Source organism: Felis catus, chromosome A3 (genome assembly GCF_018350175.1).
Source record: "Felis catus isolate Fca126 chromosome A3, F.catus_Fca126_mat1.0, whole genome shotgun sequence".
Lineage (NCBI taxonomy): Eukaryota > Metazoa > Chordata > Mammalia > Carnivora > Felidae > Felis > Felis catus.
In genome coordinates, this window is record NC_058370.1 from 18987793 (window position 1) to 19015649 (window position 27857).

Sequence of the window (27857 nt, forward strand, 5' to 3'; positions counted from 1 at the left end):
CACCTCAAAGGAAACAATCTAACAGACTGAAAAGGTGACCTATGGAATAGGAGGAAATACTTGCAAACTGTGTTATCTGATAAGGATTAGTGTCTAGAATATATAAAGAAATCCTATAACACAACAAATAACCTGATTGAAAAATGAACCAAGAACTTGAATAGACTTTTCTCCAAAGAAACTGTACAAATGACCAACAAGTATATGAAAAGATGTTCAGCATCACTAACTATTAGGGAAATTCAAATCAAACCAAATGAGGTATCACTTCATACATGTTAGGGTGGTCACCATTAAAACAAACAAACAAAGAAACAAACAGAAAATAACAAGTGTTGGTGAGGATGTGGAGAAATTCATTGTTGGTGGGAATGTAAAATGGTGTAGCTGCTATGGAAAATATTATGAAGGTTCTTAGAAAATCAGAAATAGAATTACCATATGTCCAGCAAGCCTACTTCGGGGTATATATGCAAAAGTATCAAAAGCAGGGGTTCAGAGAGATATTTGTACACCCTTGTTCACAACAGCATTATTCACAATAGGCCAAACATGGAAGCATCCTAAATATTCTTCAAAAGATGAATGGATAAAATTTGGCATATATGTACAATGCAATGCTATTCATTCTTAAAAAGGAAGGAAATCCTGTCACATGGTATAACACGAATTAACTTTGAGGACATTATCCCAAGTGAAAGAAGCCGGTCACACAAAGACAAATACTGCATGCTTCTACTTTTATGAGGTATCTAAATTTGCTGGACTCACAGAAGCAGAAAGTAGAATGATAGTTTCCAGGGGTTAGGGAGGGGGAAAAAGGGATCCATTGTTGTTCAGTGGGTATACAGTTTCAGTTTTGCAAGATGAAGAGAGTTCTGGAGATAGGATACACGAGAATGTGCATATAGTTTACTGCGCTGGACACTTCAAAGTAGTTGAGATGGTAAATTTTATAGTGTGTGGTTTTTACCACAATAAAAAATTGAGAGAGCCTGGGTGGCTCAGTCAGTTGAGCGTCTGACTCTTGATTTTGGCTCAGGTCAGGATCCCAAGGTTGTGGGATTGAACCCATATCGGGCTCCGTGCTGAGTGTGGAGCCTGCTTAGGATTCATTCATTTATTCATTCATTCTCTCTCTCTCTCTCTTAAAAAAAAATTGAGAGTATAATCTTATTAAATGCTGTTTTGGTTCTTCTCCTTTAATTAATTAATGAAATTAATTTTTTAAAGAAATTTCCTAATATTTAAGACACTTTGAAATCTTGGCATAAACCACAGCTTCATTTATGACAGATTATGAGCCAATTTCCTTAATATATGGAGGACTCTTTATAATGCTAAGCAAAATAAATCTGTCAGAGAAAGACAAATATCCTATGATTTCACTCATATGTGGAATTTAAGAAATGGAAAAAAAAAAAAAAAAAAACAGACAAACCAAAAAATGGACTCTTCCCTGGAGAGAACAAACTGATGGTTACCAGAGGGCAGGTGGATGGCGGGATGGGGGAAACTGTTGAAGGGGATTAAGAGTACACTTGTCGGTCATGATGAGCACTGAGTACTATATGGGATTGTTGAATCACTATGTTGTACCCCTGAAACTAATACAGCACACTATATGTTAACTATCCTGGAATAAAAAAATATATATGGAGGACTCTCAAAATCCCCTAGAACAATGGACAAAAAAGAATTTGTTACAAAATGTCAATGATATGTGAGAAGGTTTTCAGCCATGCCTGTAAAGAAATGCAAGTTAAAACAATCGTGACCAGTTTTTTGTGTGTCAAATTAGCAAAGACTAATAGTAACTATATGCAGTGATAGTGAGGGCACTCTAGTTCTCTGGTGGCGAGAGTGAAAATCAGTATCTATTTGGAGGACAACTTTGTATTTTACTAACAATATTTTACTAGTAAGAAATTCTTATAAGAAAGTCAGAATTTCAGAAATTCTCAAAAGCACAAAAATACATGCAGGGACAGTTTTTGAGCCATTGCCTGTAATAGCTTAAAAACTAGAGAAATGTGCAGATGTCTGTTAACAGCTGGATTGGTTAAGTAAATTATGATGCACCCATAATTAGAACGTCATTTCAAAGAGCGAGCTGAGGGGTGCGTGGGTGGCTCAGTTAAGCATCTGACTCTTGGTTTTGGCTCGGGTCATGATCTCACTGTTCGTGGGTTCGAGCCCCACGTCGGGCTCTGTGCTGACAGTGCGGAGCCTGCTTGGGATTCTGTCTCTCTCCCTCTCTGTCTTTCTGCCCTTCCCCCACTCTTGCTGTCTCTGTCCCTCTCAAAATAAATACACGTAAAAAAAATAAAAGCGTGATATAAACTGTGGACTCTGCCACTCTTCCCATTGTCACGGAAGACACCGAGGAGCAGAATGGGGTGTAAAATACAACTCCATATTTTGTTGTTTAAAAAGTGGTTATAATAATCTATGCCTAGAAAACATACTTGAAAAATGGACACCAGATTGTTAACACCAGCTGTCTTTTGGGTGAATAGGGACGAATTTTACTTCAGTTCATTGTTTCTGAGAGAGAGAAGTTTCTACATAAAGAGCATAATTTGAAGGAGGAAGTAAAAAGGGTAAATCTCAATGTAAATCTCTATTGCTAACAGTTTTTTTACAAAAAGAGAAGGCTACCTGCAAGTTTTTGTTTTGGATAAAGTTGAGATGTACATAGCGTCTGTTATACCACAGGACCGCCTTTGCAGTCTGTTCCAGGGCAGTTTTTAAGAGAATGCCAAGTTGGAAGAGTGGGTATCACTGTTACAGTCGTAGGAAACAGCCCAGTCCTTGGTGTGTCAGATGACCTCCGGGGCCCATGCACCGAGAACCCCAACGTCTACACAGTTTCCATACAGACACCCAAAAAAGGGGAGGGGCTTGGGGAGCCCTGCCCCGTCATGCAGTCTCAGTAAAGCATACTGTGCCCCCCGAAATAGGAAGATGATTACTGTAAAATATTCGACTATACCCATATCTGTTGAACCAGCCTCATTATAGAAGTCACGTTCTTCCCCTGTGTGGTCCTCTGTTTGATCTTTCAAAACCACGAGCAGTATGCCACAATCTCTCCGTGAAGTTCTGTTTCTGTAACTCTGCCAGCTGCTCCCATGGTTCCTGTTCTTACTGATAAGTCGTGGGCTGTGTGTTTAGGAGGGCAGCCAGACTTGGAAGGAGTCTGCTGAGAGTCGCCTTTCGAAACGTTGAGTCCTCCTGTTGAGCTCATTGTGCTTCTAGTTCCTTCCTCAGAATTAAAACCAAAAAAAAAAGTTCTTATCTATAATGTAAAGTTAAACACTTTAAGAATTTGATCTATAAACATTTTTTTCAAGCCCCACATGGATATTTTGTAGTATTGAAATGTAGCGATTAATAACTGCAACTTTGCTAATTTAATGAATTGAGCGGCTCTGAATTCCCAAAGACAGACTTTTCAAAAAGTTATATGCTAGGGGTGCCTGGGTGGCTCAGTGGGTTAAGCATCCAACTCTCGATTTCAGCTCAGGTCATGATCTCACAGTACGTGAGTTCAAGCCCTGCATCGGGCTACATGCTGACAGCACAGAGCCTGCTTGGGATCCTCTCTTTCCCTCTCTCTCTGCCCCTCCTCCACTCATGTTTCCTCCTCACCCCTCTCTCTGCCTCTTCCTCCCCCTGCCCCTCCCCTGCTCACTTCTTCTCTCTCTCTCTCTCTCTCAAAATAAATGAACATTAAACAAATTTTTTTAAGTTAGATGCTTTTCTTATTAAAAAAAAAATTACAAGATGAATTTTCAAGACAGAGTATAGAAAAGATTCTACAAAGAATGATGAGCATGCAGTTGTCACCTGGACCTTGTCTGTGGCTCTTTGGCAGCTTAAAACCTTGCATTTATATCCGCCAGTGTCACTCATGGCTTGAGTTAGGAGTTCCATGTGGTAATTAGAGCCTCGTTTGTTAGAGCTGGTCCATGAATGTCTTGTGGATGAATGGTTTTTTAGATATTTGGGGCTTTACCCTTTACGTACCTCTTTTATTGGATGCCCTGTTAAAAATGCATGACAAGTAAGCAAACCCAGCTTACCTAAAGGTAAGGTAATGTTGCTAAAAACAGCCCACGGTAAGCATCCACTTGGTGAGCATATGGGTGTTCACTGTAAAATTCCTTCAGCTTGGTTGCATGTTTAAAATTTTTCCTGGGGCACCTGGGTGGCGCAGTCGGTTAAGCGTCCGACTTCAGCCAGGTCACGATCTCGCGGTCCGTGAGTTCGAGCCCCGCGTCAGGCTCTGGGCTGATGGCTCAGAGCCTGGAGCCTGTTTCTGATTCTGTGTCTCCCTCTCTCTCTCTGCCCCTCCCCCGTTCATGCTCTGTCTCTCTCTGTCCCAAAAATAAATAAACGTTGAAAAAAAATTTTTTTTCCTAATAAATACTGAGGGGAAAACAGCATTTTTGAAAGTCCTGCACACCCCTTATTCCAACAATGTTGTGGTTACTCAATGTGTGTGTGTGGAATGGTTAAGGCTGCCGGCTCTGGAGCCAGACTGCCAGGTTCCTGGGCCGTCTCTGCTGCTTCCCAGCTGTGTGCCCTTCAGGCGGTTACTGTCTTCTCTGAGCCTTGCCTTTCTTGTCTGTAAAATGGGAATGATAGTAGTTCCTGCTCCAGGGTTTGTTGTGGGAATGGACTGAGAAGATGTGTATATACGTGCCTCCCGCAGTACCGAACACTCTACACTTTGGCAAGTATGGCCACTCTACCCCCACTACCGTTACATTGCAGGTACCTTCAGCGTTGACCCCTGGCCCACTCAGAATCGTTACTGCTCTCCTTGGTCATTGACTTGAATGACAATTTGGGGCTACTTTGAGACTTAATTTTCAATGCCATGGGTATTTTCCCCCCAATCAAGTCATCTTTATGTTGTCCACCTCCCAGCCTAAATTGCCAGGAACGTAATTTAACTCTTCCTCAGTGAAGCCCAGCCCCATCCCAAACCTCAGTGATGGCAGTGTCTCGGGTGCCTGCGCCCTGTAGACAAAGCTGTGCGCTTTCCTGCCCCTGAATTCTGCTGGCTGCCACCTTCAGGTGAGCACATGGTCTCTTCGTTTGCCCCCGGGGCTGCTGTTCGCTGGTGGCTGTGCATTCTCTTCCCTCTCTCCCTCCTCTCCAGCCTTATGTTCACGACCTCTGCTGTTCATCTTTACCCAGGACAGAAAAGAGGACCGAGGTAAATCAGGAAGTATCACGGATAAATGACGTCACCTGTATAGGGACCTCATAAGTGGGAATGATGCCCTTTTTCTACAGAACTGAGTGCTAGAGCTTTCTGTCCTCCACCTCTCTTGGGTTTGATGTCCTTCTCGTGGTTTTCAGCATATTCACGGTTTTTTGCAATCATCACAACTATCTCAGAACGTTTCATGTTCTTAGAACATTTCATCACCCCAAAAGAAACCTCGTACGCGTTAGCAGTCACTCCTCATTCTCCCCTCAGCCCTTGGCAACCACCACTCTACATTCTGTCACTTTGGATTTACCTCTTCGGGCATTTCCTACAAATGTGGTCATATAATGTGGCATTTTGGAGCTGCCTACTTGCAGTTACCATGTTTCTGTCTGTGTTTGGGCATTTTAACGGTGCTTCGTTCCTTTTTACAGCATAATAATAAGCCAGTTACATAGATATACCAAATGTTGTTTATTCATCCATCTGTTGGTGCACATTGAGATTGTTTCCACCTTTTGGCTATTGCGATGGTGATGCCATGAGTGTTTGTGTGCGAGTGTTTGTGTGAACATATTCTTACTTCTGTGTATATACCTAGCACTGGAATTACTGGGTTTTCTGGTAACTCGGTATTTAACTTGAAGTTGAAGAACTGCCAACTAATCTACAAAGTGGCTGTGCCATCTTATGTCCTGCCAGCAATGTACGAAGACTCTGACTTCCCCCCATCTCCACCTGTACGTGTTATTTGTCACTGTGATTGTAGCTATCCCAGTGGGGAAGTGGTATCTCCTTGTGGTTTTGGTTTTTCACTTCCCTGAAGACTAATGATGTTGAGCACTTTTTAATGCTTATTGGCCATTTGTAGATCTTCTTTGGAGGAAGGTCTGTTCAAATCCTCTACCAATTTTTAATTGAGTTGTCTTTTTATTGTTGAGTTGTAAGAGTTCTTCATATGTGCCGGATACAAGCCCCTTATCAGATGGAGGACTTGCAAATAAATTCTCCCCTTCTGTGAGTTGTCTTTTTCACTATCTTGCTGGCAGCCTTTGAAGCACAACTGTTTTTAATTTTGGCGGAGTCCAATTCACCTGGTTTTTCTTATGTAACTTGCACTTTCAGATATTCTTTTTGATGTCCCCAGTGACTTCTCTGGAAATCTGATTTGCTCACTGTGTACAGAATTGCATTATGCTTAGTTTTCCTGATTTGGAATTGTAAAGCACTTGCTTTAAAATGTTTGCCAGTAATAGAGGATGTTAGAAATGTTGATACTTGTGGAGGTGATAAACCCATTTCTGTGCCTTTAGCCTCAGGATAATAGAAAAAATACATCCTATCTATGCCCAGAGGTCATTTCACTGTCAGTGACAGTGGGACACTGGAAGCCAGTTCAGTAGCAGGGAGGGTGATTAAGTTCTTAGTGGGACCTTATTAGGCAACTATTGAATGATATCATTAGGAAGCTTAATGAAAATGTTTATGATGAAATCTTCAATTTAAAAAAAATGAAACACAGGGCACCTGGGTGGCTTAGTCAGTTGAGCATCTGACTCTTGATTTTGGCTCAGGTCATGGTCTTGTGGTTTGTGGGTTTGAGCCCTGCGTCGGGCTCTGTGCTGACAGCGTGGAGCCTGCTTGGAATTCTCTCTCACCATCTCTCTCTTCCCTTCCCCCGCTGGTGCTGTCTCTGTCTCTCAAAATAAATAAATAAACTTAAAAAAAAAATGAAACACAAGTATGTGCCTTGTATGACTAAAATATGCGTTAAGACATTTGGACTAGGTTGAAGGGTATACAAAATTACAGGTAGTTTTAGTTTCATCTATTTTATTTAATACTGATATTTTATCTTAAATATCAATTTTAAGGTATTTCACCTAACAATTAAAAATTCAGTTTAAAAAAAGTGTGCATGATATTTCAAATCAGTGGGAGAAATGGTGACAAGTAGTTAGGTCTGGTGTGCTTATTCTTATCCCACCCAACTTTTTTTTTTAACAGGAATTATTTTTTATCGTCATGATCATCAGGGTTAGACTTACAGAAAAATAGTTTGCTGTGAGTATTTAAGAACTTGAGTAGAGATATTTTGTCTCTTTACATTTTCATATTAAATCCAAATACTGATGATATGGTGATTTTGGAATTAGAATTACTATTTATTTTAGTCATTACCAGTATTGAAGTTTGCTATGTTAATAATAGGGGTCCCAGAAACACTTTTCTCTCATGGCATCTCATGAAAGAATTATAATGATTTTATATGTAAATAAACCAATCACTCCAACATTTGAAACAAATTTCATTGAAAAAAATTCTTTTTATTCGGATTCTGTGTCTCCCTCTCTCTGCCCCTTCCCTGCTCATGTTCTGTTTCTCAAAAGTGAATAAACGTAAAAAAAAAAAAAATTTGAAAAAAAGAATTTTGGGGCACCTGGGTGGCTCAGTCGGTTGAGCGTCCGACTTCTGCTCAGGTCGTGATCTCATAGTCTGTGAGTTTGAGCCCCGGGTCAGGCTCTGTGCTGACAGCTCAGAGCCTGGAGCCTGCTTCTGATTCTGTGTCTCCCTCTCTCTCTCTTCCCCTCCCCGGCTTATGCCCTGTGTCTGTCTGTCTGTCTCTCTCTCTCCTCTCTCTCTCTCTCTCTCTCTCTCTGTCAAAAATAAAAATAAACATTAAAAAAAATTTAAAAAAATAAGTTTATTTATTTAGGGAGAGAGAGAGAGAGAGAGAGAGAGAGCGTGCAGGGGACGGGCAGGGAAGGGGGGGAGAGAGAATCCCAAGCAGGCTCTGCACTGTCAGCCTGAAGCTCGATGTGGGGCTTAAACTCAAGAACCGAACCGCGAGATCATGACCTGAGCCGAAACCAAGAGTCGGACGCTTAACCTACTGAGCCACTCAGGCGCCCTTGAAACAAATTTCAAATGATCAAAGATGTTAAAGTGTTTTGTTTGTTTCTTTTAAGGAACAAAAAGGCACCAAAGGAAATATAAAGGGAAGTAAGCACGATGCTAGGTCACGTGTATTATGCACACCCAAGGTGATGCTACAGTCTGAACTCCTGCACCGCAAAGTGGGTCCGTGGCTCCCCTGGCCCTCCGAGCTTCGGCTTCGGTCCAGGGTACAGCCAGTAACTAGGAGGTGCTCCCCCTTCCGTGGCCTGGACCGGGTGTGATAGGGCAGCAGACAGGGAAAGGCCGCAAAGGGAGGCCCGGCTCCTGTGGCAGCCAGCAGCCCCGCACCCACTTCGCACACTGAGGCTGACTTGGCCTCTGGGCCCGGCTTGGGGGAGGCAGAGGCGGTGTCTTGTTGTCATATGTGGGAAGGCTATGAAAAGAAAAACCCTTGTTGGCCCAAACATTTAAACAAGAGTTACACTAGGATGTTTTGTTCTCACTCTGACATGGTCAGAATTAATTTGGGCGTCCAAAACAGGATTATTTTGTTGTTGTTGTTTGGCTTTTGAATCTGAGTAACTTAATACAAGAACACAGAGGGAAATACAAAACAAAATGCATGGCTTAAGTCTGTCAGGGCATGGAACATCCCCTGGAACACCCCCAGGGCATTCTTCGGGGCATGATTTTGTTAGTGTTTGGGGGGCTTCACATTCAAGCTGCTGGTGACCTTCTTTGTGAAAAGGCCCCAGTGATCAGAGGCAAGCAGCTGAGTGTGTGTGGGCATCTGAGAAGTGCGTGGCCAGAGCCCGAGAGATCATAATCACCGTTTTCTCTTCCTCCTTAGGTTTAATAGGAAAAACTTGCCTTCTGCAAACAACTGAAAAAACTGCCCTCAGAAACCGTTTCTTTGGCCCTCATGGAGCAGCTGGAACTTCCACAGTGAGGCCCTGGACAGGACAAGCTCTCTCTCCTGCCACCCGCCCCCCCCCCCCGCCCGACCCCGATCAGCCAGAGCGGTGGTCGCCATGGCCAGCAAGAGGAAATCCACCACCCCGTGTATGATCCCGGTGAAGGCGGTGGTGCTGCAGGAGGCCGGTGTGGAGGCCCAGCCGGCTGAGACCTTGCCTGAGGGGCCCCAGCAAGAGCCGCCCCCTGAAGTGCCCGCCGGCGGCAGTGGGGAGGTGACCCAGGTGCCCAGCAGTACCGACGGCACCACACTGGCCAATGGGCACCGGAGCACTTTAGACGGCTATTCCTATTCCTGCAGATACTGTGACTTCAGATCCCAGGACATAACCCAATTTGTGGGGCACATGAACTCAGAGCACACAGACTTTAACAAGGACCCAACTTTTGTATGCACTGAATGCAGTTTTCTGGCAAAAACTCCTGAGGGGCTTTCTCTGCACAATGCCAAGTGTCACTCGGGGGAAGCCAGCTTTGTGTGGAATGTGGCCAAGCCAGACAATCATGTAGTTGTGGAGCAGAGTGTCCCCGAGAGCACCTGCACTCCCGACGTCTCGAGTGAGCCCAACACCGAAGGGACCGACGGACAGGCCGAAATCATTATTACCAAAACCCCAATCATGAAGATAATGAAAGGCAAAGCTGAAGCCAAAAAAATTCATACGCTCAAGGAGAACATCCCCAGTCAGCCTGTCGGTGACGCGGCCTTACCAAACCCGTCGGCAGGGGAGACCGAGGCGAAGGAGGGGGACCACACCTTTGTCGACGGGGCGGTCCCAGTCGGTCAGCCAGCCGCCGGCTCGGCGAAAGCGCCACACATGGCCAACGGGCCCCCGATGGGAGCGGTGCCAGTCCTGCCGGCCGGCCTCGCCCAGTTCCTCCCCCTGCAGCAGCCACCCCCCGGGCGCGCCCAGCACCACCACCAGCCACCGCCCACATCCAAGTCCCTCCCCAAGGTGATGATCCCCCTGAGCAGCATCCCCACCTACAACGCGGCCATGGACTCCAACAGCTTTCTGAAGAACTCGTTCCACAAGTTCCCCTACCCTACCAAAGCCGAGCTCTGCTATCTGACTGTGGTCACCAAGTATCCGGAGGAACAGCTCAAGATCTGGTTCACGGCCCAAAGGCTGAAGCAGGGCATCAGCTGGTCCCCTGAGGAGATCGAGGACGCCCGGAAAAAGATGTTCAATACGGTCATTCAGTCTGTGCCCCAGCCCACGATCACCGTCCTCAACACGCCCCTGGTTGCCAACGCCGGCGGCGTCCAACACCTCATCCAGGCCGCCCTCCCAGGCCACGTGGTGGGGCAGCCAGAGGGCACGGCAGGTGGCCTGCTGGTCACTCAGCCACTGATGGCCAACGGGCTGCAGGCGCCTGGCTCGTCCCTACCGCCGGCAGTCACGTCTGTCCCCAAGCCGCCCGCCGTGGCGCCCATCAACACAGTGTGCTCCAACACGACGTCGGCTGTGAAGGTGGTGAACGCGGCTCAGTCGCTGCTCACGGCGTGCCCCAGCATCACCTCCCAGGCCTTCCTCGACGCCAGCATCTACAAAAACAAGAAGTCTCATGAGCAGCTGTCGGCTCTGAAAGGAAGCTTCTGTCGGAACCAGTTCCCGGGCCAGAGCGAGGTGGAGCATCTGACCAAAGTGACGGGCCTCAGCACCAGAGAGGTGCGCAAGTGGTTCAGCGACCGCAGGTACCACTGCCGGAACCTGAAGGGCTCCAGGCCCGTGCTGCCCGGCGACCATGGCCCCGTCGTCCTTGACCCCGGGCCAGATACGCCCTTCGCCCCGGCGGCCAAGGCCCCAGAGGGGCCCTGCGTCCCACCGGCGGCCACTCTGGCCGCCCCTCCTTCAGCCAGACGGCAGGCCTGGCACCAGACCCCCGACTTCACGCCGACCAGGTACAAGGAGCGAGCCCCCGAGCAGCTCCGAGCCCTGGAGAGCAGTTTTGCACAAAACCCCCTTCCTCCCGATGAGGAGCTGGACCGCCTGCGGACTGAAACCAAGATGACTCGGAGGGAGATTGACAGCTGGTTCTCGGAGAGACGCAAGAAAGTGAGCGCCGAGGACACCAAGAGGGCCGATGAAGGCGCCGCTCCGGAGGAGGCGGCGGCGGCTGCGGAGGACGACGTGGGAGAAGAGGAGCTGGCTGGCGACCTGAGGGTCCCTGGCGGAGACGGCTCTCCAGAAGGGGCCGGTGGCCACGCGCTGGCCGAGCGCAAGGTCAGCCCCATCAAGATCAACCTCAAGAACCTGCGAGTCACCGAAGCCAACGGCAAGGGCGAGCTCCCGGGGCTGGGCGCCTGCGAGCCCGTGGACGGCGGGCCCGGCGAGCCGGCCGAGCAGCCCCCGGGGAAGGCAAGCTGCAAGAAGACGGCCCAGCAGCGGCACCTGCTGCGGCAGCTCTTCGTGCAGACGCGGTGGCCCAGCAACCAGGACTACGACTCCATCATGGCGCAGACCGGCCTGCCGCGGCCCGAGGTGGTGCGCTGGTTCGGGGACAGCAGGTACGCCCTGAAGAACGGCCAGCTCAAGTGGTACGAGGACTACAAGCGGGGCAACTTCCCCCCCGGGCTGCTGGCGGTCGCCCCTGGCAGCCGGGAGCTGCTGCAGGACTACTACCTGAGGCACCAGACGCTCTTCGAGCGGGACCTGCAGAGCCTGTGCGACAAGACCCAGATGAGCTCCCAGCAGGTCAAGCAGTGGTTCGCTGAGAAGATGGGCGAGGAGACCCGGGCCGTGGCCGACACCGGCGGCGAGGACCAGGGCGCCGGTGAGCCCGCGGCGGCTCACAGAGGGACTGGTGACGGGTACTCGGAGGTGTCGGAGAACAGTGAGTCGTGGGAGCCCGGAGCCCCTGAGGCCAGCTCGGAGCCCTCTGACGCGCCGAGTCCCCAGGCTGCACTGGAGCTGGGTAAGGAGGCCCCTGGGAGTGCAGGGCCATCCTCCGTGGGGAGGGTAGGAGGACCCGATGGCCCGGGGGTGCCTGCCATCTCTGAGGCTGCCCCACAGCAGGAGCAATCGGCACAGGATGTGACTCTGACACAGGGTGGATAGTTGTGTTTTTATTTTGTTTCACGTTTCTCCAAACCTGTGCAGGGGGCGGGAACACAGCAAACCTACGAGGGTGCCAGCTATTCTAGCCATTTCTTAGCAATCGGAGAACAGGTCAAAGTGCCATCTGAGTCCGGCAGACCCACCACCCCTGCATAGGAGAGAGCAGTGGGGCTATTGAGGAAATTCAACTCATCTTGGCGAGCAGAAGGAAAGAGGGGCTTTAATCGTCCTCAGATACGTGAAGCCCTTTTTTTTAAATGATGAAAGTCCTATAAATTTGTATTTCTTTCTGATTTGTTGTTCTTTCTGATTTGAAGTAATAGAAAGTCATCTTCCTTCTTGTGGAATCAAAAGCCTGCATTTTGTTCCTCAGTTTCTCTGGATCATATTTCTGGGATTATTAGAACTTGAAAGAAAACTTGAGATGATTTTATTGAAGGTAGTTTTGTAGCCACAGATAAGTCACATTGTCAGTATTGGATCCTGACCCGAGTTCCCAGCCCGTCCTTTCCCTCCCCACCTTTGGGTATTTGTCTCCGTAGAGGCCTCCTTCATCACAGGATGGCCAGGAGCGATCAAACTTAGCTCTTCACAGGAGGCTGTGGGAACTGAGGAAGTATCTGGATTCTCAGATTCTCCGATTTGGGGACATTTAGAAGTTGGTTCCAGGACCTGATATTTCCAGACTTGACCTTGTTTTCTTCTGGGCCCCCATGAGTCACTGAGGTCCTCATAGGGAGTGATGGGCCCCAGGGAACAGGAGTGGCTTCACAGGGCTGGTTGCCTCAGGCACCTTCTCCAGCCCTGGGCCTGCCCCTCGGGAATGCCCACCCTCGCTTGCTGGCAACTAGAATAAACTGATTTCATTTTTTGTTTTAAATTAAAATTTCCCTTAAGTGTATTCTTGGTTAGCTGGAAATAGGGTGGTGGTTACACAGCCCTGTGAATATATTTAAAGCCATTTAATTGTACGTTCAAAAATAGTTAAAATGGTAAGTTTTATGTATATTTTATCACAACTAAAAAAAAAATGGCTAGCCTGGAGTTGGGATGAATGGGTTTGAGTCATGGTCTCTTGGGCTGGAGAATGGAGGAGTGGCTGGCAGGAAGGCATTGCTCGTGGCATTAAGAGGTCCCTGGAGCCAGTGGTAGCACCCTGGCACGGCGAGGATCAGGCTGCTTTGGGGACTATACGAGCAGCAGCTGATGTGGAGGTGACAGGCATGTGTTTTCTCCTCAGAAACGGACTGAATTTGAACTGATTACACTGAAGGACTGGCCAGTCTGGGATGCCGCCTGCCACGTGAAGGGGCTCCACCCGACTCTCCGCTGCCACATGCTGTTCCCACGCCCGCCGCTGGGCACACACGAGAGCTTCTGGAGGCCTCGCTGCCAGCCCGGAGCCCACTGCCACCTTGGGCCCGCCACCACCAAGCGAGCCAGCCAGCGGGGATCGCAGAGTCCTCGTCAGTTCTTCCTCCCACAATGTAGGACCTTTCCTTTGCCTTCCAGTGGATAAAATAGTTCAGATTTCATATTCATAGACACAAATCAAGTTTTTAACATACAAATCTGCCTATACACATTTAATAAAACGTCAGATTGTAAACACTTTCATTACATAGAAACTTTGGTTAGCAAGCAGTACATTGCCGTCTACGTCATCTCTGAACATGCCCCGTTCTCTTCTCTAGAGATCCCTGGGGCCACGTGTCCCCTCAGCAGCGGGCCGGGGGCACCGCACACTCAGAGGCGTACCTGTGCGCTCCTCCACGAAGGCAGGGCTTTTGAAGAGGTCTCTGCCGTCACGCCGGGCTCGCGTTGCCCTGCAGGATGATAATCTGTGCAGAAGCGCCGGTCCCTGCGGTTTGTACGTGATGGCGCGTGCTCGTCCCGCCCGAAAGTCCTTACAGCCCTTCTCCTTTTTCACGGGCGTCAGAAGCATGGACCAGAACTTTTCGGTTCTCAGATCACCTTAGAGAAACGTTTGTTGTCAAGCCTGATGTACTGACCTATGTGCCCACATTTTTGTTTTTGTTTTTGTTTTTAAGCTAGATGTGTTGAGAGTGAGAGGGAAATTGAGAAAAAGGGGGCTTAAAGTGGAAGCGCGCAGCCCCAGCAGGTGGCTTTGGCCGCTGTGGTGTTCAGAGCCCTTGACCCTCACTCGCTTCAAGGCTGCCTTTGGTTGGGAAGGAAGACCTGCACTCAGCCAGTAGTCCGAGTGAGAGCTGACAGGATCTGGGACTCCGGAGTTCTCAGAGCTGGGGTGGGCTTGCACGCGGGGGTTCCTGGCAGGACGCCCAGAGTACTCGCGGCCCTCACGCCAAGGGCCTGGCTGGGTGCTGGACATCACCGGACGGGTGCTTGTGAGGATTTTTCAAGTTCTGCATTTCTGTCCCCAAAACTTGGAAACAAAATCTTGGTCTACTTTAGCCTAATCCTCCCATCCGTTTTTTTTTGTTTTGAGAAAATCACAGGAAAAGGTGCTTTTGCAACACTGGGGAACTTGCTTACAGAGCTGTACTACATGGTAAATCCTTCTCTCCCCAAGACGGGCTGCTCTGACAGCAGCGGGTGGAGGGTGGGGCAGGCAGAAGGCCCGTCACGTGTACTTCTCACCTTCTGGGGACCACCCGCTTCCCAAAGCACCGCGACCTCATGAGCACGCTCCTCCCGGGCCCAGGCTGGGTGAGTGGCAGGGCCTTTGGGCAAGAAACCCTGGTGGTGGGCTAGGCATCGTCCTTCTCCCCAACCCCACACGGGAACTGAACTGCGTGGGGCACTGTGCTGGCTTGGCTCCAAGGACTGAAGGTGGTGGTGGCGCCTTCTGCCTTCCAGGAGAGGGGCTGTCTTTGCCAACCCCAAGCCCTTGAGCCCCTGTTCTTCTAAAGTGTCTTCTCTTCTCCTGGGCCCTGTAGGGACCACCTCTTAGTTGTTAGCAAGTGAGTACTTGGCAAGTTTTGCACCCCATGTTTGTGTCCTTTCCATCTGAGTGTGAAGCTCTTTAGCCCCAAGGGCCTGTTTCCAGAATTGCCAAGAGTGGTGAGTGATTCTTCCTTCAGAGAACAGACACCTGGGATTTTTCCTTTAGTGTTTATGTACATGCAGATTAATTTATATATACACATAGATACAGGACAAATACTCACTTTGATACTTTACTCAGAAGATGTACATCTGAGGTGTGCACCTGAGGCATCTAGTGGCGTGTGGGTGCCAGGGACAGTAGCCTGTGTTGAAGGCAGTGCTGGGATCCCAGGTGCGGCTGGGGTGGCCCAGCCGGAAACCATCAGTGTCTGAGACACCACCCTGCGGGCCCCGGTCCAAGTCCTGCACATACTGGCCAGAGGGTTGTGTCTTTAGAGAGGGTTTTCTTGGTTATTTAATTTGTGTTCATATTTCATTTACAACCCAAACAGCAAAACAAAAAACGAATTACGTGGTAGACAAGTTGGTGCAGGACATAGGGACCCCGCCTCGGCACCAGCCTGTCTTTGAAAGGTGGGAAAGCTCCGTCCGGTGCTGCCGCCTGGGCGTGTTTTCCTCACAGATGTTCGCTCTCCCGGCGCCCAGGGCCACCCCGCACATGGCAGGACCGCCCAGGTAAGGAGCCCCGCAGACTGGATGGTTCCTCCCCCCACTGTACTCTTGGACCGGATTGGGTAGTGGGGTTGGAGCCTCAGACAATGAAAGGTGAAGGCAAGAGAGACAGGTCAGCGAGCGGGTGGCCCAGGAGATGTTGCAGCAGGTGCACAGGGCTTTGGGCGCTTGAGGAATACAGCTGCCCCTGCACGCGGAAGCACGCTGGCCCGGAACCAGAACTGCACCCCGTGCGTCGGGCCCCTGTCCTGTTGTGAGACATCACTGCGGTTTTGCACACCGCCGGAGGGTGTCTGTGACGTCGCCTCCATTAAGAAGGCAGTCTGTGGGCTGTAGAGCTGAGAGAGGTGGGACGGGGTTTCCTAAAGTGACTGGTCGTTCCCCTCTTCTCCCGACGCACTTGGACTTGTCACGGTAGTAAAATCTTTGGTGTTTCTTGTTGCCTGTCTTGCACGTTTGGTTTATTAATATTTTTACACGGAGTTGTAGATCCAGTTTTAATGGGTGAAACTAGATCATCATTCTGATCAGAGAAATCTGAATTTATGATACATACACTTTGCATATTAAAAAATTTTTTTTTAATTTTTTTTTTTTTTTGAGAGAGAGAAACAGAACGCAAATTGGGACAGAGGCAGAGAGAGAGAGAGAGAGAGAGAGACAGAATCCAAAGCAGGCTCCAGGCTCTGAGCTGTCAGCACAGAGCCCAACACGGGGCTCAAACCCACGAACTGCCAGATCATGACCTGAGCCAAAGTTGGATGCTTAACCAACTGAGCCACCTAGGCGCCCCTACTTTGCATATTTTGATTACTTATTTGAATTCTTGACTATTAAAGAGCTTTTTGATTTGAGAGGAGCGTTCCCATTTTCGGGAGTCAAGGGTTCCAGAGTGTTGGATGGCCTGTTGGTGTTTGGGGTTTGGTAGCATCATGTGACTTAGAGCTCCTGGCTTGGCCAAGCTGCGTGGGTGACCAAAGCACCAGGACCTGAAGGCCTGCTTTCCGGAAGGACAGGTGCGGGAGCTGGGCAGGGTGCTGTACTGACGGTGCCGTCCGAGCTGGCCGTGGGAGGCTGACCCACCGGGAAGTTTCTGCAGGTTTTCCAGGCTGAGTTGTGGCTCTTATCCTGCACAGGTCCTGTTTACCTCCCTCTCCCCTCTGGCTCTGGGACATCTGTGCCAGGCCGCCTTCCATGGAGGGTGGGCGTTGGCCTTTCTGGCTGGGTGCTCGCCTTGTCCGCACACCCTCCTCGGCAGCCTGCCTGTGCTGCCCGCTCTCGGCCCTGTTGCCTTGTGTCTGCCTGTTCTCTTCTTGTACTGAGATCCTTGGGTTTGAGCAGCTTTGTCAGTTTAAATGCCACAGTCCACGTGGATAAAGGCACTTTGTAGAAGAGAACCAGCCAAACCAAACCTGAAATTTGGGTTTTTTCTGATTTTCCCCCCTTTTCCTTGCTCAGAGTTTACTCAGGGCAGGCTATTGATTTGACCCACCTTTTGTATTAAGTTTACATTTTCCTTTATCTTATCAATGTGGAAGGCTCAGTTGTAAGCCGGAGAAGAAAAATCCTGTAGATGTGCTAGGGTCCACACAGCTACTTCCAGGCCAGAGCCAGCAGCTTCCTGGGGCAGGAGGCAAACAGGGCTGGGCTCTCCTCACTACTGCCCGGGGCCATCTCCAGGTCTCCTGACTCCACTGCTTTGCTGAGGAGCACATGTTCACCTAGCCTTCTTCCTGCCCAGACCTTGGGGCGCATCTCCGTGTGGCTTGGGGACCGTGTGGCACCTGAGAAAGCAGGAAGTGGGGAGCCGAGCTTTCTTTTGAATGGACCCCTCCCCAAGCCCGTCTTCGATCTGAGGTAACCATCGTGCTGTTTCTCTGGCCACTTAGAACAGCCAGGCTGTGCGACACCAGGGCTGAGAAAACTAGGCAACGTCTCAACAAAGTGACGGGTTTTGATTTGGGCCAAGTGCCTGGGTAGAGGTGACGATCATGAGTGCCACCCAGGCAAGCTCTTAAGTCCCACACGGAATGGCGAGGCCTGTGTTGTGTACCTTGGCACCGGTCGTCCCAGGAAGGCAGTTCACTGAGCCACCCAGCATCTGTATGTGGGGGGTGTAAAGTAAAGGGCTGAGGGCATTTGGCCCGGGGGGTGATCCAGGGTCTGCTTTTCTGTTCTTCAGTCCTGAGCGCACTTGTGAAGACTGGCCACTAACCTGGCCTGCCTTCACCAGACTGGAGATCGGACAGCCCGGATCCAGCGGGAAGCAACGATTCTACCTGCCAAAGTCCGGAGCAGGGGCAGAAACCTGATGCCCGGCACGGCCTAGGCAGGCACTGGTCACCCCATGGACAAGGGTGGGAGCAAGCACCTGCTGCCTTGACTTTTAAAAACGCTCTCCTTGGTTTGCAGGACCGCCAGGATCCGCAAAGAGCATATGGCTACTGCTCTGCTGTCACCAGCCCCAAGGCTTTAGCAGCCCTCAGCGCCTGGCCCTTGTGGCTGCTCAGGCTGGAGCCAGAAGGAGGGGTCTGCACAGCGAGCAGGGCCCTTCTGGCGGGGGCAGGGGTAGCTGCCTTCTCTTCTGCTGTCTGCTGGGGGCAGGTGGCAAGCCAGGGTACCGGAGAGGGGTCTGAGCGTCCACCTGCCGTTAGTGCCTCTTCTTCTGGAGCCTGGCCCTCCTCTGTGTGCACGTGCGTACCCCTGAGCACTTGAATGTTGATGAATAGCTTTTCCTGGCTAATGCTTTTATAACTCTTGTTCCTTTCCACTATAAGTGGGTGACTTAGGAGTATTTGGAAGAAGCATTCGGCTGGAGCCGAAGGTAAATTGTCCAGGGTAAAGACTGTTTGGAGTCCCTGAATATAGAAAGCTACAAGTGCATGGTCTTTCCCAGGAGTCAAACCCCAGAGTAGATACACTGGTGGAGGGTAACAATCTACTCACGTGGTAGCTGTTCTGTCATTTGTGTTCAAAGAGAGAGATGGTCACTCATCCTTGGTTCCTGCCCCCACACAGTGACCTCATTCTTGCAGTTTGCTTGAAATGCTGGTGGGGCAGGAGTCCCAGCCTGTGTGGAGCTGGCTGGAGGGGGAGCCGGGCCGCCCTCAGTACGGACCCAGCGTGGTCCTCGGGCCAGGGGAGAAGGGGTGGCCCGTGCAGAGGCGTTCCCGCGCTGCCGCGCCATTTAGCTGTGTCGGGAAAACCCGACTGTGCCATAATCGTTATTATGAAGAAAACGCCAACCAGCCTTCCCCTCTCCCCTGCCGGCCATCGTCCATTGAAAGTTAACTGAGCAGTCTTTGTGGAAGTCAGGGAGGTTGCCAGAGCTGCGGGGTCCTGCCTGAGAGTGCTGATTCCTGGTTTTCTACCATCCATTTACCTTCTGGTCTTCGGAGTGACCGGAGGCCCTGGGAATGGCTGGGGTGCAGTCAGCTTTAGTGCGCCTCCCAGAGAGATGGCTGAAAGACGTGGTCACCTTGGTGCTAAGAGACAACTGCCCTGTTTGCCCAGAGGCTATCTGCAACTTCACCAAACTATACAAGAGGGTCCCCTGACTGTGGTGGCCAGGAGTGAGACCAAACCAAGGGGGCACACTCTGTCGGTCAGGCCTGGGTGGAATGGGAGTTCTTTATCCAGAGTACGTGTTTTTAACAGAAAGCTGTAACTCGCCTTCGGACAGTGGCTATGCTGAGGTGGGGGTGGGCTGTCCTCTCTGGGCTGCCTCCAGGCCTCACGAGGTCCCCTGTGGGGATGCTGCTATTTCTAAGATGCAAATTGCACATTTCCTAGATTTTGTATCTGTGGATTTGGAGAAGGGAGGGAGCAGGGACAAACTGCGTATACAATTTGATATGGGCCGAAATGGTACTTCAGATCTTTTGATTGTTCCTAAATAAAAACATAAATATGTTTCACATCTGCTGACTTTATTTTGTGGGGGAGCCAGAAAACCTAGAAACGTTTCACATCTGATTTATTCAGTGGGCAAGCCAGATCTTAAGCTTGGATGGATGAGCAAGGCCGTTCCCCTCAGCCCGCTTCAGGAAAGTTCCTCTCTCCGTCTCCCACGCTGCTGTGTCCACAGGCCTGGCTTCTGTGTGACAGAACTGTGAGGTTTCTAGAATTACGCTAAACAGACAAAAGGCAGGAAGGAGTCAGACTCACAGTCATCGGGTGTCTTGTGAGAAGGTGCTGGGAAGTCCTTTTCTTGTCCCTTCCCCCACCCCCTCCCGCCCAGTGAGGAGAATGTGCTCAGAAGCAGAGCACTTTCCCCTTTGCTAAGGGGGTGCCGGTGAATCGGTTAAGGATGCGGAGGCCTTAAAATAGGATTTTTTTAAAAAGCTTAATTTCTGGGGTGCCTGGCTGGCTAGGTTGGTGGAGCATGCGACCCTTAATCTCGGGGTTTTGAGGTCAAGCCCCACGTTGGGTGGTAAAATCTTTTCTAAAAGCCCAGTTCCTAAGATTCAGAGCAAGTGAATCTTGTTGGGGTGACCCCGAGGGCCTGTGACAGGAAAAAGGAAGCCCAGACAGAAAATCACCTGGGGCAGACACACACCAAGGCCGGCCAGTGATTCTGGTCCCAGGTGGACACGGGGGCCTGTTCCCGACTTGGTCCTTCTGGAGGCCAGCTGAAGTCTTGGGAAAACAGCTTTGTGTTGAGTAAAGCAAGAGCAGCCCGGTGTGGCAGCCTGAATGCCACGCAGCTGAAGCCCGGAGTGAGTGCAGACTCGGGCAGGGGCTTTCTGGGATACAACTGTGGGCAAAGTGGGCAGTGGCAGCCTGCTGTGGGTGGCTGAGCTTCCTGGGGGCACTTGCACTGGCCTCCGGGCAGGAAACAGAACCCCGGCCTGACTCCTGGGCAGGAGTCCCCTGGGGATCATCAGAGGAAGACCCAATGAGGAGTCTCCAGCGGAGACGGGGCTTGATCTCTTTAACTGAGATGTGAGGAGGCAGGAACTTACTCTGTTCTGTGAGCTACTTTGGTGGGATAACCAGATAGTGCTTATGATGGTTTTTCCCTTCTAAAGAACAGAAATGGCGAGAGAGGACAGGCTCAAACTTAAAGACAAGTGAGTTTTTAAGGAGCCCCAGCCTCCAGATGATGTTCAGGATGTGTCTGGTCAGGAAGTGGGGTGGGGGGGGGAGGTCTTGTGTCCACGTGCTTGTGGCCACAGATCCTTGTTAATGGCACTGTCCTCAACTGGAGCCAGAAACTGCTCCTGCCTTCCCCCTTTATAGAGAGGTTCTTGCCCTGACTGCTCTTTTTGCAGGGGCTTCGGAAAGCTGCTGACCTTGCAAGTAGTGCTGTGTGCACGTGTGCACGGGGTGAGAGAAGTGCAGGCCTGCAACTCTGAGCAGTTACTTGTCCCTGGTGTGCCAGCCAGCCAGGAGTGGTTCCTATTGGAGACAGCAGGAGAGGAGACTCCCCCTGCAGGGAGCCAGTCCACTTCTCATCTTTGCCCCTGGTGCCATGGACTTCCTCTTCCTGACCGTGGTTTTCTGGTTTCCTCTGCCCACACTTGTAGCGTCTCAACCCTGACCTTCCATTCAGTTCACCCGGGAAAGCTTTTGAAAAATACCTATGCTAGGGCTGTAGGCACTGGTATTTTTTTAGAAGCTTCCCAGATGATGCGTAACCCAGTGGGTAGAAACTCGTGCCAATCCAAGCTGCCCCACCACAGGGACGTGGCCCACATGCATGACGAGGCAAGCAACTACACACCATAGGGCAAGACCTTCAGTCTCAAGTGAGGGTTTCCCCTCACCCCCATCCCTTCCCCTTTGTAGGGCCTCATGGGTCGATTAATGAGCTCAGGTCTGTCTGGAGGAAACAGGAGGTGAAACTGATCTGTGTGCTTGCAAGACTGAGACTTGTCCTGTTTTCTACCAGGAAGAAAGATCAAGGCATTTGCAGTGAAAAGCAAAATAGTGTAGCCTGGGAGCCTGGAAGATAGGTGTGCCTCAGGTCCATGAAGCTGCCTTAGGGACGTCAGAGCTGTTCCTCTCCAAGTCATACTCTAGAAAGACACTTGTTCAGTAAAGGGGGATTCATCCTGATTAAAATAAAAATGGTCAACACCAAAAAGCCAAGGATGTCCTGTGATGACAGGCAGCCCCTAACCGAGGGGTCAGCACAGAACTCTTCCTTCACACTGGACAAGCTCTCCTGGCCACAAGAACCTGAAGCAAGAAAACCCAGTTTAGAAGTTCAGGCCAACTTCCATCAACTCCCTTGTCGCTGGGAAAAGAACCATCCTTTTGAATAGGACAGAGAAGCTCTAGGGAGAAAGCCAAGGGGCCAGCAAGAACCTGAGCAGTGGGCGCTCTGATACTGGCTCTTATATCTAGTTCAGTGGATGAAAGGAAGTATTTTAAACTGATCCCAGTTCTCCAAGTGGGTGGTGCTCAGAGTGAACTAGAATGAACCAGGACTTGCCCTCAATCTGTCAAATTGGGAATTGTTAGGTCTTGGTCTGACTTATCATATAGGAAAGGGATGCTCCGAACCTGTAACTCTTATTTTTGAAGAGGGCGCAAGTGAGCAAGGGGGGCAGAGAGACTCGGGGCTCACCCAGGGCTCATGTTACCTGAAGCAGGGCTCGAGCTCACCCCTTTAAGTGGGCCTCAAACTCATGAACTGTGAGATCATGACCTGAGCTGAAGTCAGGGGCTTACTGGCCGAGCCACCCACATGCCCCTCAGAACCTGTAATGTAACTCTTAATCAGCCTTGGACTTAATCTTGCTCTCCATGCTTTGTTTGGTACGTGAATTATCACACCAGCGATACACTAATTACCATCTTAAGAACCAACTGATTACACTTACCTGCATCTTTTCAGGATCCCTGGGCTGGCTTTTTATGCTCGTCCCCATCCATCCACCAGGCAGGCAGCTCTGTGTGTGGCATCATGTTTGACCTACACCGGCGCAGACCACCATGAAAACAGCCACAGGAAGGTAAGGGCAGTGCCTTTTCAACCACATCTGGGCAGAGATTTGGTTGCAAGCTATCGAGGCAACCAGAGTGGCACCCGGCAACCTCCTTTTGAAAGGCGAGGCTTCTGTGAACTGGGAAAGGGCTCCGGCTGCATCCCGCTCACCAGGGTTGGCAAGCTGCAGGGATTCGGGCTGCTGTCCCCGGACATCCTGTCTGCAGGGGAGCTGGAAGAGCAGGTGTTCTCACCCCACTCCATAGCCCAGAGGAGGGAAGAGATGCTTGACCTGGGACGTTGCCAAAAACTTCCCACCTGCCTGTACCGCACAATAACCACCTGACAAGTTGTCTCCAGACAACCGGCTTCCCGGGGCCCGTGAAAGAGCACCCAAGTTAAAAGGACACGGGGCCGATTTATGTGGCAGTCAGATCTTAAGAGGCCAGCACAACTGGCAACTGAGGCCGAATGAGGGCGGTGGGCTTGCGTGTGCCAAGTGCCAGCTGTGCCGAAGGGCACCCTTGGGCCCACGGGCCTGCACCCCTTCGTGGGGCTGCCTTCCCAACCTTCCCGTCTCCTTTCCGGGGTCTTCTCACCAGCTCGATGGAAGCAGCCAGCCGCATGGTGACCGCTCCCTCACCTGCCCACACAGCGGGCCGATCCTTAACCCTTTTCTGTCCCTAAGGGAACGCACACTGCATTGTCTTTGCCTTCGAACAAAAACCACCTGACCAGAATAGGCTTTGCTGTTTTCCTCCCACCCCCGGCCCGTTCCCGACAGCCTTACCATCTGTAGCACAGCTGTCCCCACGTGTCGGGTGGTCGCCGGCCCCTCCCTGTGGCTCTGCTCCAAGGTTGCCCTCCAAAGGTGAGGAGCAAGGAGAGTCACTAACTTTGTTACAATACTACTGAGAAGAAAAATAATACTGCTGTTCTCTTCAAAAGGAAAGCTTTTCTAATAAAATTTACGATTTTTGTTAATATTCTGATTATAAACCAAACGTTGGCAGCCATACGTAGATATGTTTGCTATGGACAGGACTGCGAGGTCATACTTGCAAAGACAACTTTAGAATTAGTTTAAATAAACCAATACATTTTCTCAGAAATTGTATAACTTCCTTCGGTTTACAATCCATGATCTGGGAAGTTTAATGTAATGTTAAATAATTTACTTTCTACCCTAAAAGTAAACTATAGAAAACTGAATCACTATTAGGATTGAATAACAAGGCTTTAACGGCTCAGTGGTTTTTCTTAAGAGTATATAAATATATAAATCTTGAAAAGGTAACACTGTTAGTTGAGCTGTAAAATCCATAAAAATAACAGTTCTGCCACAGTGCACAGACCAGTTCATTCGATTTGCTTCCCCCACCCCCCGACCAAGCAGCTTTCCGGTTAGAAGTGGAAGACAGAGAAAATCATACATCCTATGTGAAATAATGAACATGGTAGGAAACGGTGTGCAAAAAATAACCTTTAAAATTCCATACTCCAACATCACAGATGCCCAGCAAGAGGACTTTCAACTGGTTTAATGAATATTTGGGCTGATCTCCACATCCTCCCACAGTGCTGTCCGCAGACTCAGAGCCCAGGTCTTATGCTGCAACGGGGAGAGTGGTCTTCGGTCTGGAACAGGACGGGGGTGGGGGGGAGGGGTCCCCTAGCCGACCTGCTGAAGGGTGCCTTGAAGAAGGGCCTGACAGTTGTGTGCAAGAGCTTCCCGACGGTACTGGGGAAAATCCCCGGCGTGGCCTGCGACCTGCTCCTCCGTTCTGGCCACGCCGGCACCCATCTCCGACAAAGGCCTCAAGTCCGCTGACCTTGCTGTTAGACCTTCCGTTGCTCGGTGGCCTCTGCGTCGGAGCGAGGCACGCCCTCCCAACGTGGCAGGAGCTGCTGTGCTCGGCCAGCACGGCCACACACTCGTCTACCCTAGTGAGCAGGTCCGGATTCCAGGCTCACATCCCGAGTATCAACCTTGGGCTGCCTCCCGGCTTTGGGCAGCAGGCAGGTGGTGCAGCCCAAGGCAGGGCAGGACATCCGGGTCCCCCTCATCCTCCCATGGTCCTGAGGGGCTGCTGTCCCCATTCCAGGCAGCGCCCTGGGCCTTGGCCTCCTCAGGCCCCTCACACAGTGGCCTGCAGGACGACCCTCCATGGCCCACAGCAGCCTGGCTTGCCCAATGCTGCTATTTCTAACACGATCCCCTGTATCTTGGAGGCTGGGCTGTGTTCCCAGCCACGGGCAACATGCCCTTGTGCTGTGTCCTCTTCCTTGAGCAGGGGGGGGACCCTCTCCAGGCAGGTCCTGTGCTCCTCTGCCCTGGCTCCAGGGCCAAACCGTGGGGGCATCTACCCCCACCCCTGCCCGGCTGGGGTTTTAAAGCTACAGGACAATGTAAACTTGGGTTTGTTTCCCTGGCCCCATGAGGCTGCTGCGGTTCCTTAGAGCCTCCTGTGCCACAGGCTGAGGCAGCCTCTCTCCAAGGGGCTGCAGCCATGGTCCTGGCCCCATAGATGGAAAGCTCCATCTCCAGAAGTCAGGACCAGAGGTGTGTGCTTAATTAATTTGAGACACAGTACAGTGTTTGCCTTCCCCCAGAGCTGGGGCACGGAGGCCCCGAACAGTAAAACAACTCATTAATGGCTTGGTTTTGTCTAGCAGTCACTGCTGGAATCCAGGCTCCAGGCTACGGGGCCAGGAAGGCTGCCACGACAGGCCACTTCTCAAGAACCCGGCTCACGGCACTCCAGGAGGTGCATGGCACCCGCTGCTCTCAACGAGGCTGGCACACAACTAGAGGCGGTTGTCCCCGTTGACCCGAGTCCTTCGTGGGGCCCTGGACACAAGGAGAGAGTGTCCTTACCAGCGGTGGGGCCTCAGGGTGCAGTGGGACAGCCCAAAGCCAGACAACTGTAACTTCCACCCAGGAGGCAAGAGAAGGACCCGGAGGGGCAGCAAGCACTTCTTCCCATCGCTCCCACCATCCCCCGCCTCCAAGCTGCACACTGGCCACCCATCCTCCAGCCCCTCACCTCCGTTCCCGACTGTCAAAATGGTCTGCCAGATGCTCTTGGGAGACACGAAAGTCCTCAAACGGCTGCTGGTAGCGGGCTTCAAAGGAACCTTCCCGGCCCCGGCCATGGAACAGCTGACCCGAGGCATCGGAGCCCCGCTCGCGCAGAGACATGCTACTGAAGGGACTGACGTCACCGTTCTCCTGCTTCAACAAGGGCGGTGCACGAGAGATCAGTGCCTCCCCGGGGCCTTATGAGGCTGCTGCCTGGCTCCTCCCCAGCCCCCCTTCCTCGTGCTCACCTTGGCAGGGAAAACCTCGATCTTGATGAGCAGGGAGGCCAGCTCCAGGTCCTCACTGTAGTTGTTCTTCAAAGGCACGGCTCTGTATCCTAGGAGAAGGCCTGGCTCTCAGCCCAGGAGGGAGCCAAGCAGGGGCCTGCGCCCCCCCACCCCCCCACCCCCCCACCCCGTCCCCAAGCTAGATCCCGGGCACTGTCTCTAGGAAGGATCCTCACCTGCCTTCAAGCCCTTTACTGGGAAGGTGGCCTGAGCCAGGAAGTTCTGGTCACTGAACATGTCCTCCTCATACACCACAAAGCGCAGGAAGGCGAATTCTGGGTTACTGATCTGGAAGTGGAAGGGCTTGGCGGGCCAAACAGGGTTCAGTCCGTTGTCCACTGCAAAAGTCAGGGCAGAAGGCCTCAGGCCACCACCAAGAGAGGACAGGGTCACTGGCGTGGTTGAGTGGGGAAGGCAGACCTACCCACAAATTCTGTCTTCTGTTTGATGCTGTCATACTCTGCTCCGGCCACCTCAATCTCCACAAAAGGACACACGATGCCTCGGCCATTCTTCGGCAGGTGCCGGGCCCCCAGCACCTGTAAAGCAGGGTAGAGATGGGCTGGGGGACTGTCCTTTCCACTCCCTCCAAGTCCTCACTATGCAGTAGAGGCAGTGCGCCCTCTGCTGGGGCCCAAAGACACGGCCCACTAAGTGGCTCACGGCATCAGGGCCCTGAGCAGTGGTATTGGAAGAAGCTTCAGCCAAACTTCTCATGGGAGTTTCTGCAATCTACTTCATCAAACTCATGTCTGTTTCAATACGCAAATCTTTTAAGTTACTTCCCCACAAGGTAAAAAAAAAAAAAAAAAAAACGAAGTCTCTTCTCGGGAAAGCAGTACCCACTCACCTTGTCCTTCCTATCTCAGAGGACGGTCACACCTTCCTCACGCTCAGGAGCCAGCTCGGTGCCCCCCGCCAGTCACACAAACCGGCACCCCATCCCTGACTCCAGAAATGAGCCCCAGAAGAGCAACCCCTGCCCACCCTAAAGCCCACAGGCGAGCGCCACCCACCTCGATGCAGATGGCATATGGCTCCAGGCCTCGGAGGCTGCTCTTGTCAAAGGGATCAAAGGCCTCATCCCGCATGGTGCTCGGCTGCAGCACGTAGCCACAGTGGCCACCGGCCATGAAGAGGGCCTGGTTCATCTGCATAGGCTTGTCTGAAAGAGCCGAGTTACAGTGGACTCTGGCCCGATGGCTCCCCTCCCCGCCCCACGGGGCACCTTCTCACCTGGGGTCTGGAAGTTGAGAGCCACGAGCTGACTGCCACAGATCCACATGGGCAAGGGGTCGTAATTGGAAGAGTCCAGCCGCTGGCCCTTGGGGTAGATGCGGGAGAGCTGCAGCCGGTTGTACTGGAGAAACTTCTTGCCTTTGGCCTTGTTCACGTATTTCTCAGCCTTGGTTTCCGGGAAGGACGACATGTCCCGGTAGCAGGCACGTTCTGTGCCAATCTCTGGGCCAAACAGGGAGAATGCTTACAGAGCCCACCCACCCGGGCAGCTCCCCCACCCCCCATACAAAGGGACGAAATGTACGTCTTCCACCTGCCAGGGAGGGCGCCCAAACACACCCCCACCAGCCCTCAGCCCTTACTCTCTTCATCAAAGGGAACAGGTCGACAGTAGACAACCAGCTCGGAGAGCTCCAGGGCGATCTTCTTCCTCCGCTCCATCATCTTGCCCTCCGTGAGCTGGTGACACACACACATGGCCTGATGCCCCACCCGGAAGGATGCCCCTGCCAGCTTAGGCATACCCACAGTGCAGGTGCTCTCTGGGCCCTGCCCT

The 27857-nt window shown here is 51.3% G+C and overlaps 2 protein-coding genes across 16 annotated transcripts in view; one reads left to right on the plus strand and one right to left on the minus strand.

The window, feature by feature from the left end:
* ZHX3 (zinc fingers and homeoboxes 3) overlaps nucleotides 1-19678 on the plus strand; it is a 129521-nt gene extending 109843 nt beyond the window's left edge. For 11 of the 13 annotated variants that reach the window (XM_045053618.1, XM_045053609.1, XM_045053611.1 and 8 more), the window contains 2 exons: nucleotides 8976-12016; nucleotides 13400-13776. In XM_045053618.1, the coding sequence (XP_044909553.1) occupies nucleotides 9157-12016; nucleotides 13400-13410 (2871 nt within the window). In that variant the 5' untranslated portion in view covers nucleotides 8976-9156 and the 3' untranslated portion in view covers nucleotides 13411-13776. Of the gene's footprint in view, nucleotides 1-8975; nucleotides 12017-13399; nucleotides 15763-17941 lie in introns of those variants that run through there. The other 2 variants (XR_002154515.3, XR_006595179.1) reach the window with 2 other exon arrangements.
* A 4485-nt stretch (nucleotides 19679-24163) lies between these two features.
* Nucleotides 24164-27857, minus strand: part of PLCG1 (phospholipase C gamma 1) — a 36330-nt gene continuing 32636 nt past the window's right edge. For 2 of the 3 annotated variants that reach the window (XM_023251250.2, XM_023251252.2), the window contains 8 exons: nucleotides 27664-27760; nucleotides 27299-27523; nucleotides 27079-27227; nucleotides 26487-26601; nucleotides 26239-26400; nucleotides 26024-26112; nucleotides 25741-25928; nucleotides 24164-25544 (listed from right to left, as the gene is read on the minus strand). In XM_023251250.2, coding sequence (XP_023107018.1) covers nucleotides 25502-25544; nucleotides 25741-25928; nucleotides 26024-26112; nucleotides 26239-26400; nucleotides 26487-26601; nucleotides 27079-27227; nucleotides 27299-27523; nucleotides 27664-27760 — 1068 coding nt within the window. In that variant the 3' untranslated portion in view covers nucleotides 24164-25501. The remainder of the gene's footprint in view (nucleotides 25545-25740; nucleotides 25929-26023; nucleotides 26113-26238; nucleotides 26401-26486; nucleotides 26602-27078; nucleotides 27228-27298; nucleotides 27524-27663; nucleotides 27761-27857) is intronic. The other variant, XM_023251251.2, reaches the window with a different exon arrangement.